This window comes from Dendrobates tinctorius, unplaced genomic scaffold, assembly GCF_039654945.1.
Source record: "Dendrobates tinctorius isolate UK_male_01 unplaced genomic scaffold, ASM3965494v1 ptg000028l, whole genome shotgun sequence".
Taxonomy (NCBI): domain Eukaryota; kingdom Metazoa; phylum Chordata; class Amphibia; order Anura; family Dendrobatidae; genus Dendrobates; species Dendrobates tinctorius.
This window is the reverse complement of record NW_027361696.1, coordinates 46,213,361-46,229,887: the sequence shown is the minus strand read 5'-3', so window position 1 is coordinate 46,229,887 and position 16,527 is coordinate 46,213,361. Positions and strand designations below refer to the sequence as shown.

Genomic DNA, 16,527 nt, shown 5'->3' with positions numbered 1-16,527 from the left:
CATGAAAATCGCATACATGCGCTTACCAGCGCGCAGGTATGCGCACCCATGTTAAATATAGGGGAAAAAACGCATGCGCAGGTATGCGTTTTTTTCCAGCGCTAAAAAACGCAAATGTGAAACCAGCCTAAGTAGTATTAATGAGAGTTGCATTTAGTTCCTGACATGATTTATTACCATTGGGAATACAATTTGAGGTTTTGCTAGACTTTAAATGTCATTTAAGTATGTTTTTTTATATATGTCTAATGTAGATATGACAATGGTGGGGAAATATATTTCATTGTGATAATGATGTAAATATTTGGCATCATGTATATGCAGTTTATTAGATTATCACTTTTGGGGAAAAGGCGATAATTATGCCATTATGGTATTTTAGGGGTAAAAAATATAATATAATTTATAGATGTGCTAATGTTATATTTCTCCCTTTCTACTAGGCAATATTTAGTCTCTTCAATATTAATCTAATTTTAAGTTCATCTACAGTTGGATATAAACACCAGACTATACAGATATGTTATATTACATATTAGAGGATTTTGATATCCCCTATGGTGTTTGAATTCCTTTAGGATTTTCTGCGTACGTCAATAGACAATCATATAATATGACGATCCTCTAGTTCATATTGCGAGTCCGGTAAATACAAGCTAGTGCAAGGAGATTTGTGGCACCTACTTACATAGTATGAGAACAATAATGTAATCTTTTAGGTGAGCAGGTTTAGTTTTTCTCCCTCGGGGATATTTTGTGGACCTGTGCAGATGTGATTCAATTTTGACTTGCGCAGTGTGCGCTAATGGTGGATGTTTTGCGCAAGCGCCTCACGCTGGTACCACATACCCAGAAGGACTTGAATCTTCCGGAAGCTATAGAGACTGTACGACAAGCACCTGTGTCCCTCTGATGATTCGGTGTTTCGCGGCAAGCACCGCAACGGAAATAATAATATTTATCGGATTTGACATTTTAAGGATAGCGGACATTTATGTAGTCACCGGACGGGTTCTGTAGTATTGGTATAGGAAGGTATTATTTAAGATACATCCATCATAAAATTGTGGACAATTTATGTTGCCTGTTACCTAATGTTATTATAACGGGAGATGCAATTGGCTCGTGCAATCTATTATGGGATTGGTTGACCTTTGTGACATCATACCCAAGGTCTTAAAAGGTCCAGCTTTCTCTTTTTGGCTCATTATAGCCTCAATCCCCTGATGACGCCAGTCACGCTGGCGAAACATGTTGGGGAGGCTTAGGGCAAATTTTAAATAGCGAATGACAAATATACACCGGCGCTACCTAATACAAGTAATGGTGGATATGTGCAATACAGCCGCTGCTGGCGAATACCCAGGGTCTGTGCACACCCAAGGGAAAATCAATGACAAAAAATATAAAAAATATTACACCTGCGCTGGCTGACTGAATCCTACAATGACCACCTGAGTAGGTCATGAATGAGTGGTGTACTTACTTCCTGTAAACTGTGGGGCTGCAGATGGATCCAGCGTGTGCCATATATGAAAATGGCTGTACCCCGATGGAAACCGGAGACGCAGCACCAAGGAGGCGTCCCTCCTATAGACGGTGGTGCAGGAGCGTCTCTGCAGCTGACAGCCGCTGGACACGCTGAAAGATGGCGGCGCACTCCGGCCGAGAGGCGCCGCCGGCGTGCAGCGGCAAGGAGGGAGGAGAACCAGGTGACGTCACCGGGGAAAAGAAGGACAGCCCTGATGAAGGTCCGTAGACCTTAGAAACGCGTTGGCTTCTAGTTTGGCCTGTACGCGCCCCCTTCCTTCTTTTCCCCGGTGACGTCACCTGGTTCTCCTCCCTCCTTGCCGCTGCACGCCGGCGGCGCCTCTCGGCCGGAGTGCGCCGCCATCTTTCAGCGTGTCCAGCGGCTGTCAGCTGCAGAGACGCTCCTGCACCACCGTCTATAGGAGGGACGCCTCCTTGGTGCTGCGTCTCCGGTTTCCATTGGGGTACAGCCATTTTCATATATGGCACACGCTGGATCCATCTGCAGCTCCACAGTTTACAGGAAGTAAGTACACCACTCATTCATGACCTACTCAGGTGGTCATTGTAGGATTCAGTCAGCCAGCGCAGGTGTAATATTTTTTATAAATTTTAAATAGCACTAAGCAGCTTTAGTAGGGCAAGAGATTTGGGATATAGGTAGCGGCCGCACCTTGATCCATAAGCCTATAAATGGAGATAATATTAGGACACTGAGCATGAAACAGGATGCGAGTCCAAGGAATAGCTATTAGTGTCCTTTCTCTACTAAGCTGACTAGTGTGTCTTTTAATTTTTGAATTCCTTTAGTAGTTGAATTAAAAGTTATATTTGAGGTCTTTAGTTAGGGATGTTACCCTATGCAGGCTTAGGAAAGCCATGTGTGCGTTTAGGTAATTGCTGATCACAGACAGAGCCAATTCTCCATCCAATCTCACTGAGCGAGAGCGAATGTGCAGAGAAGAAGGGGCAAAAGGTTACCTCTAGATATCCAAAGCTGGGAGAGACAGACCCCAGCAGTAGAGAAAGGTGGACCTATAAAATAGTGACCCAGAGGGGCTGAATACAAATGCACCTCACTAGTATTTTTAAAATATAAAACTGAAAATGGCATCACTTGCTTTACACTTCACAAATACTCGCTACCTTGTGTTGTGCTCACATAAAATCCCAATAAAATACATTTAAGTTTGTGGCTGGAGCATGAAACAAAATGTGTAATAGTTCATGAGGTATGAAGACTTTTTCAAGGCACTGTGTCCTGACCATTAGGTGTCAGGCTACAGCCTACATCTTTGACAGAAGTGGACTCCTCTCTGCAAGTGCCAGGAATGGAGCCATGTCAGATCCTGCCGACAGGAGTAGGACAGAGGTGGGATTTCTATCTGGTCAGTGTCACCTGTAAACATGATTATGGGGTGCTGAGGATATATAGGGTCTTTTTTTGCTGCAGTATTCACACAGTAGAGCAAGGTCATAGACAGGCACTGGAGATTATTTCATAGTGGATCAGAAAAGTATGTCAGAATCTACTTTTTAAGATTGCCAGCAGGTGGCAGCCATGAGCTCAAGGAGTCCCTTAGTCCATGAAATCTTAACGTTTAAGTCGGTCAACAGTGACACCTGCTGGTCAGAGTTATGTAATGCAGGAGAAATTCTATTCGCTCTCAGCCACATTCTGCTCATATTATTATTATTATTATTATTTATTGTTATAGCGCCATTTATTCCATGGCGCTTTACATGTGAGGGGGGTATACATAAAAACAAGTACAATAATCTTAAACAATACAAGTCATAACTGGTACAGGAGGAGAGAGGACCCTGCCCGCGAGGGCTCACAATCTTCAAGGGATGGGTGATAATACAGTAGGCGAGGGTAGAGCTGGTCGTGCAGCGGTTTGGTCGATCGGTGGTTACTGCAGGTTATAGGCTTGTCGGAAGAGGTGGGTCTTCAGGCTCTTTTTGAAGGTTTCGATGGTAGGTGAGAGTCTGATATGTTGTGGTAGAGAGTTCCAGGGTAGGGGAGATGCGCGAGAGAAATCTTGTATGCGATTGTGGGAAGAGGAGATAAGAGGGGAGTAGAGAAGGAGATCTTGTGAGGATCGGAGGTTGCGTGCAGGAAAGTACCGGGAGACGAGGTCACAGATGTATGGAGGAGACAAGTTGTGGATGGCTTTGTATGTCATGGTTAGGGTTTTGTAATGGAGTCTCTGGGCAATTGGGAGCCAGTGAAGGGATTGACAGAGGGGAGAAGCTGGGGAATAGCGGGGGGACAGGTGGATTAGTCGGGCAGCAGAGTTTAGAATAGATTGGAGGGGTGCGAGAGTGTTTGAGGGGAGGCCGCAGAGCATGAGGTTGCAGTAGTCAAGGCGAGAGATGATGAGGGCATGGACTAGGGTTTTTGCAGATTCTTGGGTGAGGAATGAACGGATGCGTGAAATATTTTTGAGTTGAAGTCGGCAGGAAGTGGAAAGGGTTTGGATATGTGGTTTGAAGGAGAGATCAGCATCAAGGATTACTCCGAGGCAGCGAGCTTGTGGGACTGGGGAGAGTGGGCAGTCATTTACTGTAATTGATAGGTTCGTAGGGGGGGTCACGTGAGATGGGGGAAAGATGATGAATTCTGTTTTGTCCATGTTGAGTTTCAGATATCTAGTGGAGAAGAAGGATGAAATAGTGGACAGACATTGAGGGATTCTGGTTAGTAGGGAGGTGATATCTGGTCCAGAGATGTAGATCTGTGTGTCATCAGCATAAAGATGATACTGAAAGCCATGAGATTCTATGAGCTGTCCCAGGCCAAAGGTGTAAATAGAGAACAGCAGGGGCCCTAGGACTGAACCTTGTGGGACTCCGACAGATAGGGGGCGAGGTGAGGAGGTGGTGTGTGAGTGGGAGACGCTGAATGTCCGGTCTGTTAGGTATGATGAGATCCAGGAGAGGGCCAAGTCTGTGATGCCGAGGGATGAGAGGGTCTGTAATAATAGGGAATGGTCCACTGTGTCAAAGGCAGCCGACAGGTCCAGGAGGAGGAGGACAGAGTAGTGTCGCTTGCTCTTGGCAGTTAAGAGGTCATTGGTGACCTTAGTAAGGGCAGTTTCAGTGGAGTGGTGTGACCGGAAGCCAGATTGTAAGCGGTCGAAGAGGGAGCAAGAAGAGAGATGGGAGGACAGTTCAAGGTAGACGTGTTGTTCCTGTAGCTTGGAGGCGTATGGGAGAAGTGATATAGGGCGATAGCTAGATACAGAGGATGGGTCAAGAGAGGGCTTTTTGAGGATAGGTGTGATGGAGGCATGTTTAAAGCTTGAGGGGAAAACACCAGTTGTTAGTGATAGGTTGAAGAGATGGGTTAGGGTTGGGATGAAGACTGTGGTGAGGTTTGGGATGAAGTGGGATGGGATCGGGTCGAGTGCACAGGTGGTGAGATGTGATCTTGAGAGTAGAGTGGAGAGTCGATCTTCTGTAATGGTGGAGAAGTTGGTTTTGAAGGTGGAGGGCTGGGAAGTCGGGAGGAAGGGCTCTGGGGGTTGTTGACCAAAACTGTCCCTGATGTTATCAATTTTCTGCTTGAAAAATGAGGCAAAGTCTTCAGCTGAGATGAGTGGGGAGGGAGGAGGTGCTGGGGGGCGGAGGAGAGAATTGAAGGTGTTGAATAACTGTTTAGGGTTGTGAGACAGGGAGGATATGAGAGATGAGAAGTAGGTTTGTTTAGCTGTGGCGAGTGTGGTCTTGAAAGTAGTGAGGGACTGTCATATATAGGAAGACCATAATCACTTTTTTCTGTATGTTCAGCCAAATTTATGGCCAGCCGTGCCAATAAATGTGAACGTTTCTGGAGGTTCTCGGCACTGGATAAAAAAGGCAAAGTAGTGATGAAGGGCTTGTTGGCCTTAAAGGGAATCTGTCACCCCTTTTTTGAGATATCATATAATGATATCATTCAATTGTGTGTCACATAAGGATTGTCTTAGTACTTTTGCTTCCCCCTGACCCCGCACCTTTCATGCATAAATACCTTTTTTATATCGGTTCAGATGTATGTAAACTGCCGCAGTCCGGTCCGCTGGGCGGGGCTTATTCACCCTGTCTTGCTCTACGCATTTCTTCTTGTGTACAGCAAGACAGGGAGGGGGGAGCAGTTGAATAAGCCCCGCCCATCAGACCGGACCGTGGCAGTTTACATACATCTGAACCGATATAAAAAAGGTATTTATGCATGAAAGGTGCGGGGTCAGGGGGAAGCAAAAGTACTAAGAGAATCCTTATGTGACATACAATTGAATGATATCATTATATGATATCTCAAAAAAGGGGTGACAGATTCCCTTTAAATCCACTTGATTCATTGTCATCGGTTAGTCCGGAAACAAACAAATCTGGCTACTGCCCATCGTAAATCATATAGTGGCCAGAATGAACACTAGGTGGACTACTAATCCTCTCCCTACAGTATACACCCCTGCTTATGTCACGTGCGGATCGCCCGCCCCTGCCCAAGTGCAGATGGCCCGCCCCTGACTATATTCAAAACACAGGCAGACATTACTGTTAGTCAACTTTTTATATAATAAATATATTTTCTACAAAATCCATTAAAACTGTAGAAAAACACACACTATAAAAACCAAACAAAGCATCTTTGGATAATAATAGTTTAACAAATACATTATTAATACAAACAAAAAAACAACAAACCAAAAAAAAAAACACTTCTAAAAGTTTTTGTCTATAAAATAATCATTAAATATCACTAATGCCACGACTGGATGGCACCAAATGGGAAGAAAAGGCAAACTTTACCAGCGAAGAATATATTATATAGAGGAGGTGCGACCTGATATAACAATATAATTTACAGGCAAAAAAATAAAAATACCAAGTCTGCAATGTGTGGCAATTGTGATACTACAACTCCCAGCAACTCCACAGCTTACTGACCTGAGTAGTTTACAGCAGCAGAAAAGGGCAGTTTTGATACCAGACACCCCTTCAGTCATATCAAGAAAGTTTCCAAAAACTCCAGGACGGCAAAACCCAATAACCTAATGTTTTTGTAATCGTACAGCAGCTTTTTTTTTTTTTTTTTTTTTTTTTACCTCCATCCAGATTGGACTTCCACTTCTCTAGGTAAAAGTGGAGGAGTGCGACAACAAGGTGTCAGTATATGGCGGCATCCAAAGGGGTCAGTTTTCTTGCCCCCTGGATTTAGGACTTGAAGAAAAGCAGCTGTCGTAATAGTGCAGAATCTGATGTCAAACAGAACCGAAAACATAATACAAACCTGTTGCATTTTTGGGCCACACACACTTCTACAATTCAGACAAAATGTTTCTGGTCTCGCGACTTGCCCCAACCCAACGAATGTGATCCTATTGGCAATGCAGCATGCGATATAACACGACTGTAAATACAAGCAATTTGGCTACTTGAGATAGACTTTTTTTTTTTTTGTTTACAGCTCGATGCTTTGGAGATCGACCACTGCTGCTGGAAGGCAGAATGCGAGAAGTGCTTTTCTATTGAGCTTGTAAGCACTGGATCACTGGAGTGCATTGTTACCTCTTGATCTCAACCAGCTTCATAAGCTAGACAACGAGCTGTAAACAAAGTTTTCATATCTTGAACGGCTGCAAATTTTAGGCATTAAATTGTGAAAGTATCCAACCATATTAATCTATCGGCACTGGAATAGCCTTTAAGGAATGTACCATGTGGAAATGCCCTTGAAGTGAATATCTCCAGAGCCTTCATTATGGGGTTATGTCAGTAGTAGATATGAACAAAACAATTCGAACTATCCAGGTCAGACATCCAATTTGGTCCATGTCAGATCAAGGCAATATTTGCAATGCCACAGGGGGCTAGTGAGGCACCAAGAAGATTGCCAAATCATAAGTGAACAATGCCCTGGTCTGGATGCCATTTTGGACCAACCTAGAAGCTGGACCAGGTTACTCTGAAACTTTTCACCCACCTTTGGCCAGCAGCATATACTGAAAAATGTGTTAGTGGTATTTTTGGAGACCCAAAAATGTAAAACTTCATTGAACTAACATAAGAAATAAAAAAGTGGTCATGATGGCAAACTCCTAGGCACAATGGCTACAGATTTATGGATATATTGGCTTCCTAGTGACCACCAGAAAGGAGTTAGTTGAGACCTTACACATCAGAGGTCTGGTCATTGTGCTGATACAGTACTCTTTCCATCCAGTGATGCCAAGGATGACCCTTAGTGGTTGGTTATTGGCCATCAAGTATCCATATCACAAAGCCAGGGTCTCGTCCTCATGAACGTGAACCTGGCTCAGTCATAGCTTTTAACCTGAGTGTTCACATAAAACTCTGGGACTACACACCATAGCTGCTCGAGAAGGTCTGCACCATAAAACAAAAAGGATCATGTCTTGCTACAGAAGACTTCAACCAGTCACCAAAAGTTTTAGCTCAAGTAGGTGAGGTCAAAGTATTTTTTTCCAGAGGTCAAAAAATTAAAAAGTCGAACTTCAACTTTTGGTGGGAATAGATGAGTTTTTGGATTTCCATCTCCTTAGCGCTCCCCGGGATCGGATGTTGTGATAGTATTTCGGGACCAGGTAGTATAAGGCCATGGGTTGATGATAGGTTGGAATGAAGCTCACAGCATTGCCAGGATACTGGTAGAAGACTGTGGAGGATGGCGCCGGGTTGTAATAATACTGGGCACCCTGTCGGAAAAGAACTAATCAGTTATTTCTGTGATTACATCGCTCATTCACACAACAATCCTAAGTAATGACTAAATCAATTTTTCATAGACCACTCATATTTTTGGATTTTAGGTTCAATTATTCATTAAAGATCAGCTGAGACAGGAAATAAAAGACTGTAGCCAGTGACTCAGAGATGACACACAGCGATCAAAGTCCTGGATGATGTGACTAACAATGTCCTCTCTTATCTGGTAATTATAATGTCTCCCTTCACTGTCTTCTTCTAGGTCTACATGGCGAAGAGCGGCCATTACAGCTACCTTATGAGAAACTGCTCTCACTGTTACCATATGTGCAAGGTCAAACTTTACAAATCCTGTCCTAATGGGAAATGTAGACATCTTGGACAAATGTCCAAACTCAACACCAAAGACTGAAGTAAAGAGCCACCTTCCCTCTGGTGAAAAGGCCACCATTTATAGTTTTTTATGGCTGGACCGAATATTTCACTGATCTCAAATCAATGTATGACCCCCTTCTAATAGGGGCCTAACAGAGTCAACATACGCTTATACGTCATGGTCCTAGGTCAGGGTCCAAGAACCATTAGGCTTAATTTTCGACATTGATAATGAGCAAGGTACTTTGAAGGACCGTGGTCTGGCGGCACGGCTAATATTCCGTGGCTGCTGGAATGGAATGCCTGAAAACTGATTACTACCTTACATCATCCACAGCTCTCCCTTTAATTAACAAACCTGGCACATTGTCATCGTTGTGGCGTGACACACAATGTAACACCAGGTTGGCCAATAAGAATAGGAACCGAAGATGCCAGCAGGTAGAAAAAGCTTCACCGGGCCACAGAGTGTCAAAGTTATTTGCTCATGTCTACTCAGTGCACCCTATAATGTAGCCCCAGTCTCTCTGCTCGTCTTTCCCCTCTTCCTCACACTTGCCATTTTCGGAGTAGGAACCGCAGCAGGTTTGTTTTTGCTCCCGCCGCTTTCCTCATCCTCACTGGAGCATTCGGAAAGAGATCCACTAATGTCTGAGCCGTCTGAGTGATAGTCTGATGTGTCTAGTTCTGGTTTCTCCACGGTCGTCTTCTTGGACTCTTCTGGAGCCTTTACTACGAAAGGGCTACAACTCTCCCCCAACCTGAGGATGAAAGAAATCACAGCATAAAGATATATGGGGTTTTATTTTTGTAAGATAAACCCCAAAGCGGTGGTGAATATGCAAACGTGCCCTATAGTGGTGGTTTCTGGGAGAAAATCAAGTCAAAGGCTTGAACTTCTAATTAATTTTAACTGCTCAAATAAAAGTTCAACATTACATGGAAACAAGTGCCGAATAATCAGATGCTAGATGTCGGACTGAAATGTAATAATTGCGGTCTGTATATTTGACTTACCTGCAGCTCACTTCCTGGGGATCAATCCAAATCGACATGTTTTTGGGAAAAGCCAACTGTGAGCAGCGTAGTCCGCTCCGAACACAGGCCCGCATTACGGAGTCATCCACCATCAGATTGTGCTCTATCCGGATACACCTGGGATCAGAGGAGGTATACAAAATATATTGATTATTACATTCAGCCCTTGTCAGTAGCCCTCAAATTATCACAATACTGCTCTGGATGACACTCCATCCCTTACTTGGAGGCTTCAGGATCATAAATGGCAACCCAGTGGTTTGAAGAACATTTACGGTAATACCCATGGAGTCCCAAAACCACAAATTTCTATTTCTTTATTCCGAGATCCCATCATGGCAAACATCTGTAGGTCGTATGTTATAGAGCAGGAGGAGTCGATTAGTTTGATATATAGTTTTCTGGGAAAGTTACAGTAAATATTACCTGTATTTTCTTCACTTAATCCCCTGCTCTTTCTATGCAGAAGTCCAGTGGGTGGTACTATTCACCAATAGGACCTCCTACTTGACTCCTAACATTGGATCAGGGATTGGTATTAATAAAATACATTTATAATGAGTCTTTATCCTACAACCTAAATAATCAATCTGCTCAGCTTTTCCTACTCTACGACTTGCTGCTTGCAGATGTTTAACATGGCCCATTCCTTTTAATGTAGAGGTGTAGCTAAAAGGTTATCTAACAACAACTTGAGCTCCCTCAGAATCAGAATAAATAGGCCCAAAATGATGGAAATGGACACACTGGGAGGGAAGAAGGAGAGTGGGGAGGAGAGTGGACAGCCTGGATGAAAATGAACCCATTGGGTAGACTGAAAAGTGGGAAGTCTACCTATAAAAAGTTGACCATACACGGTATCTGAAAATTTAAAGATTTTTTTCTTTTTTGCTGCCATATCGCCTAAACATATAGGGAGCAATTAATGAACCTTATAAAAAAAAATTTTGACTAATTATTTTTTTTCTTTATATCTAAAGGCATGTAAGAAAGATAAAGAATCTACCTGATGGGTTTCTACAGCCCACTCATTTTCATCTGCATCAAGTTCCACTTTCAAATTGGACCTTTGGGGTTTTTTTTTTTTTTATTATTTTTTAAGGGGATTTCCATAGACGGGAAGAGATTGTCTGACTGCACCCTGCTTGTTCTCTATTCACAATTGCAAGAGTCCGTCAAATGCAGGGAGTCCTTGTAGAGCCTACAATTATAAGGTCCGCCAACCCGGTTCCCAAAATTGAAAACGACACTTCGCAGTTTGAAGCATGCTTGGACAATAGGCAATCTTTTGGGAAATCAGTTTTGATCACCCATATTTTATAATACCCTGACAGTCCCAAACAGTCCCAGAGATTGCATTTAGCGGAAGGTCACCCGTGTGACCATCACTAAAACAGTTGTTCTCTGAGTCGGTTTCTAATTTGTAGGACCCTCCTACTGATTATATGGTTAGCACCTACCCTGTGGTCCGAATCATTTTAACTCATCATGTTCCACATACCCAGGCCCACCCATATGGAGATCCACCATGCAGGTGTCCGTTCTTACCGGTAAGCCTGGCCTTTCTGTGGGCTTTCGGGATACCAGTGTCCTTCAAACTTGTCGCATAGGATTGAGGTCAGAGTTTCGGTAAATCGCTTCACTTGCTCGCTGTCCAGTTTTTGGTGACGGTTCAGCAGTCTTACGATGTAAGACGCCCCAAGTTTGACTTCTTCATGCATCGCTTGTCCAGTATCCTCTCCTAGAGAAACGTAGACAATGAAATGTTAAAGGGTTGACCACCTAAGATCATTATGGAGCGGGGATATGGGTCACCAGATTTGGATCGCTCTCTGTAAAAAGGATGGCCAGCAGCTGTACAAAGACGTCAAAAAATTATGTCAATGGTCGCCAGTTGTCCCCCCCACTCAATCAGCAGTCAAAGGTACCAGATCCATATGCGTCTCTGCCCGCGGTGGATGTTCAGTATCAACTAGGTGTTGACTGGATGTCCGCCTGCTTTTACTTTCATTCTCAGTATGATGTGAGTATATAGATTACTGGAAAAAGCTGTGTAATGTGTAACTGGAATTATGAAGAAAAAAAAAATTCCCTACATTTCCAATTTCCAGTACATAGGAAAAAAATAACCGTTTCTTGTCTAGTGGCAGGGGCCTTATAGGAAGATGGGACCCTAGTCTGGGACTTTTCAAAGCAAAAGAAAAAAAATGGAAGTACCATCTTTATAGCTTTAAGACATATACAAAAAAAAAAAAAAAAAGTTTTGGGCCAAGATACAGTAACATTTTTTTTTTATTTTGCTAAATTACTTAAGCAAATGTATCAAAGATGCCTTTTGCCCATATTGACCAATCACAGCGCAGCTCCCACGCCATGAAAGCAGTTATAAAAATGAAAGCAGATCTCTGATTGGTCGTTACAGGCAACAGTTTGTCTTTTAGACTGATAAATGAGGCCTACTATCTATAAATGGAAGAGACTGGCTACTAAACACGTGTCGTTAGGCAACCTAATGAGACTGGTTGCTAGGGAAATGCCGCTTGACAACCTAATGGAAAGACTGGTTGTTAAGCGCTTTATCCACAGTAAACAGTGTTTCAAAATGTGGCAAGAAGCGTCCATTGTCCACGGTTTGGCAGTAGTTCTTCTCCAATCGGGTTCGTACCACTATTTAATGAGCAACTGTCACATTTTGTCCCAAGAAGTTGTCAGACAAGACTTGATCTATCACAGCTGATTATTATGTTTTTACAAGAAGTGGTTAGCTCATAAAAGTTTACACTCCGGGCGTTCAAACGAACGATACGGGGATGAGGTGACGACGGCGGCCAATAACGTCTGTCTCCAGCCAACGACATTGAGTGCAGGCAGTGTTTACACCGGGCTGATAAGACAAGCGATCAGAACAAGACGAGCTCTGTGCGGGGTCAGACAAGGTCATGTACTGATTGTGATATGGAAGGGCTCATCCTGTTCTATTTCCACATATCTCTGCAGACCTCACATCTCTAGCAGTACTAGAAACGGCAAAAACCGCAATCACTACATGTGGTGTCATGTTCCATGGTAGATGAGGGGGCATTATGAGGTCCCGAGGCACCCAAGCCACGCATCAACTTCTGGGAAGTAGCCGAGGCACGCACTGCGAGATTCCGTAGCAGCCGAGGTGCCCGTTACCAGGTTCCAAGCATCACATCTCTAGCAGAACTAGAAATGGCAGAAACCACAACAATCAATAAATGTGGCATCATGTTCCATGTTCAACGGTACACACTACCAGCTCACGAGGCAGCCGAGCCATGCGCCAACTTCTGGGAAGCGGCCGGGGCGCACACTATAAGGTTCCCGCGGCAGACGAGGTGCGCACTACGAGGTTCCACAACAGCCGAGGTGCGTGTTACCAAGTTCCACTGTATCCAAGGTGCGCGTTACCCGGTTCCACAGCATCCGAGGTGCGCGTTACCCGGTTCCGAGCATCAAATCTCTAGCAGAACTAGAAATGGCAGAAACCACAACAATCAATAAATGTGGCGTCATGTTCTATGTTCAGCGGCACGCACTACCAGCTCACGAGGCAGTCGAACCATGCACCAACTTCTGGGAAGCGGCCAAGGCATGCACTATAAGGTTCCACAACAGCCGGGGTGCGTGCTACCAGGTTCCACAGTATCCGAGGTGCGCGTTACCCGGTTCCACAGCATCAGAGGTGCGCGTTACCCGGTTCCACAGCATCAGAGGTGCGCGTTACCCGGTTCCACAGCATCAGAGGTGCACGTTACCCGGTTCCGAGCATCAAATCTCTAGCAGAACTAGAAATGGCAGAAACCAGAACAATCAATAAATGTGGCGTCATGTTCTATGTTCAGCGGCACGCACTACCAGCTCATGAGGCAGTCAAACCTGGGAAGCGGCCAAGGCGTACACTATAAGGTTCTGCGGCAGACGAGGTGCACACTACGAGGTTCCACAACAGCCGAGGCGCGTTACCAGGTTCCGAGCGTCACATCCCTAGCAGAACTAGAAATGGCAGAAACCACATCATTCATTACATTAGCGTCCTGTTCTATGTACTGTGGCAGATGAGGCGCGCACTACAAGGTTCTGCGGCAGCTGAAGTGCGCACTACGAGGTTCCGTGGCAGCCGAATGTCACAAGAATTCCCACTGCTAAAACCACATGAAATGGCTGATAACAGAGAACGGTATTCAGACAGAACAGCCCAATGGAATCAACCCTGCACTTGCCGTGTAGATGACCTGAGATCAGATTTCTCCATTATTTTGTTATTACAAAGAGGATGGAGCACGTGTTAAGGGCAGGGAAGTGACGCATTAGGCGAGACGAGCTTATCTCACGTATTGAGGACTGGGAAAAAACCCAAAAAGCATGAGCAGGAAGGAAGTTTAGAATGAAGCGTAAACCAGACCTGAATTTCCCAACTACATCACTAATTGCTTTCGCAATGCAAATCTAGACTGGAGGAAGGGACAGCAGAGCAATCACGTAAATAACAATTCCCCCATATACCAGGAAATCCTCATAATTTGACGTTGCAGGGGGTGAATGCACCACAGGATAGGCATGTGTGAACCCGGCCTTATTCCCAGCTAATAAAGTGATATAAAGATATGGTTGCCTTTACCTGAACGGCGAAACTTGCCAACACAGTATGCGGGGAAAAAAAGGGGCCCTGCAAAATGAACACGTTTAACCCCCCAACATCCTGGCGATACCAATATTTTAGGATATGTGAATACCCCTTTAACCACTTGCCAAAACGCATATCATGCAGGGTGGCCTCATAGCCCTCCACCAACAATTATGTGTATGGATAGGTTGTGTTTTTGGGAAAACCCAATTATGATGAAAATACCTGAAACTACGAGGACCGGGATCTACTGGCAATTACATGCAACTGGGGACTTTCCAAAACCCAAATGGAAAGCGAGTGAAATACCGCACCCCTCCCACCACCATTACTGTACAATGACAACAAACACAGGATGATGAAACACGGCACCTGTGACCTGTAACAGGAAATCACACCCGGTACCGCCTGGCACCAGGTCCCAGAGCCAAGTCTAGTTCCAAAATTACAAGGAAAAGTCTATTTATCCATCAAGGACATCCAAAATCCACTACTCCAGAAGCCCTGGATAAAGCCGGAAGGGCGAAACCCAAGATTTATCAGGAGTGCTGTTTTGTCTATGGGGGAAAAATGCATTGGAGCTAATAAATCAATCCTTACCGGTTTACATTATGGCTGCAGGTCTTTAGTTGTTGTTTCCCCTTGGAGACAGATGAGAAACAGTCTTGGTCTCTGACCCTGGAGGGCAAAGACCTAGAGGTACTGATGTGTTTGCTATTAGGGGGAGAAATTGGCCCAAGGGGTGAGGAAGGGGAAAGTATCTTGGGTGGCAAAAATCCAGCAGGATACGGTGTGCTACACTAGAGAAAGGCAAAGGGACAGAGAAGTGACTTCCGGCTGCCATATCAAGCAAGCAGCACCCACTGGTCATCCATTGGGTCTGGGGGTCTCCTAATCCTCTTGACTAATAATTTGGGGGCAGAAAAAGATCACATTTAAAATTTAACATAAGCCACCGGGAAATACCTTGACGCCAGAGGCGATTGGCAATGAATAAAAAGAACTCCATGTACCTAAAATAGTCATGAGTTGAACTGAGGGGACAGCTTCCATCCACCACATACACACGCACGCTCAGTTTGGCTGATCATACATGTATTATCCACAGGGAGAGAAGAATAACCGCTTATCTCCTGCAAGAGCAAAAAGGATCAGACATGTGTGAAATTCAACATGCCCAATCAGAAGTTCTATATACATTTCACATGGCCGATTAGGCAGGAGTTTAGCTAATGTGTATGGGCACCTTACAGAGGATGTCCAGGACTAGGGTACTGAAGATCTGTGGGATCCCACCGCCACTAATCAGCCACTGAACGTATCTCTGTACACAGTGTACGGAGCCGGAGAAGTATAGCGCCATATACCATATAGTGGCTGATCTCAGGTACTGCAGCTTAGCTATTTATAGATGTGAACGGGAGCAAAGCCACAGTATCAAAAATGGATCCACATTGTGCCAAAGTTGATTACGACCTTGGGTCAACATGAAGAGTTCACATGATGCCCCAATACTGGTAAATCCTGTTCCGCCAGTCACACAACTCGCCTTATTCACCTATAATTGTCCTCTAGGGGGGTGGTTGGTCTCGTCTCACCTCGCCCTAGGGTCCGGCTGTGATCTCAATCACTACAGTGACCACACTGTACAACCACTACTGGTCTAAATATTGTCCCTGGGGAGCCACAGCAGCGGGGCAGTGGGGTGGGGGCGACCCTTCTGTGTTTAGGATACAGGACCCCAAATTACTGGCTGTGGGGTCTCCAGTGCAGCACCACCTGTCCCTCACCAAAGGTTCGCCCTAACATCTGCCCATGCGGCTAATACCACCATGGACCCACATGGAATGTAAAGGACTACAAGTACCAGCACTCCTGCAGCTTCAAACAAAAGTAGTAAACAAATGAAAGCAATAAGGGAAAAAGTTACTACAAGGCTCCTCAAGCCAGTGGTAAGCTGAGAGGACTACAAGCCTCAGCACTCCTCACTTGCTGCCCACCCTGACCCTATAAAGCACGTGCCCCACACATCCGCACTACCAGGGGTAACTCGGCGCACATGGGGCTGCGGACACTCACCTGGCGCTGCAGCCGCTGCCGCCTCCTCCTCCCCGGCTCTTTGTGTCTGACTAGTGAGCGCAGCCGGCAGGACTCCCAGCACCGGGCTCTGCCTCACACCAGTGGGAGGGAATCCCGGCCGTGACGTCACGCTCCAT

At 44.9% G+C, this 16,527-nt stretch overlaps 1 protein-coding gene across 1 annotated transcript; it reads right to left on the bottom strand.

Annotated features, from left to right (window-relative positions):
- Window positions 1-6,079: 6,079 nt before the first annotated feature.
- Window positions 6,080-16,506, bottom strand: LOC141085342 (protein BTG3-like). Its single transcript, XM_073570628.1, has 5 exons — window positions 16,391-16,506; window positions 11,212-11,404; window positions 9,643-9,780; window positions 9,185-9,386; window positions 6,080-8,240 (listed from the first exon to the last, which is right to left on the bottom strand). The coding sequence occupies exons 2-5, from the start codon at window positions 11,382-11,384 to the stop codon at window positions 8,040-8,042; spliced, it is 714 nt and encodes a 237-aa protein (XP_073426729.1). The 5' UTR covers window positions 11,385-11,404; window positions 16,391-16,506; the 3' UTR covers window positions 6,080-8,039.
- Between the last annotated feature and the right edge of the window lie 21 nt (window positions 16,507-16,527).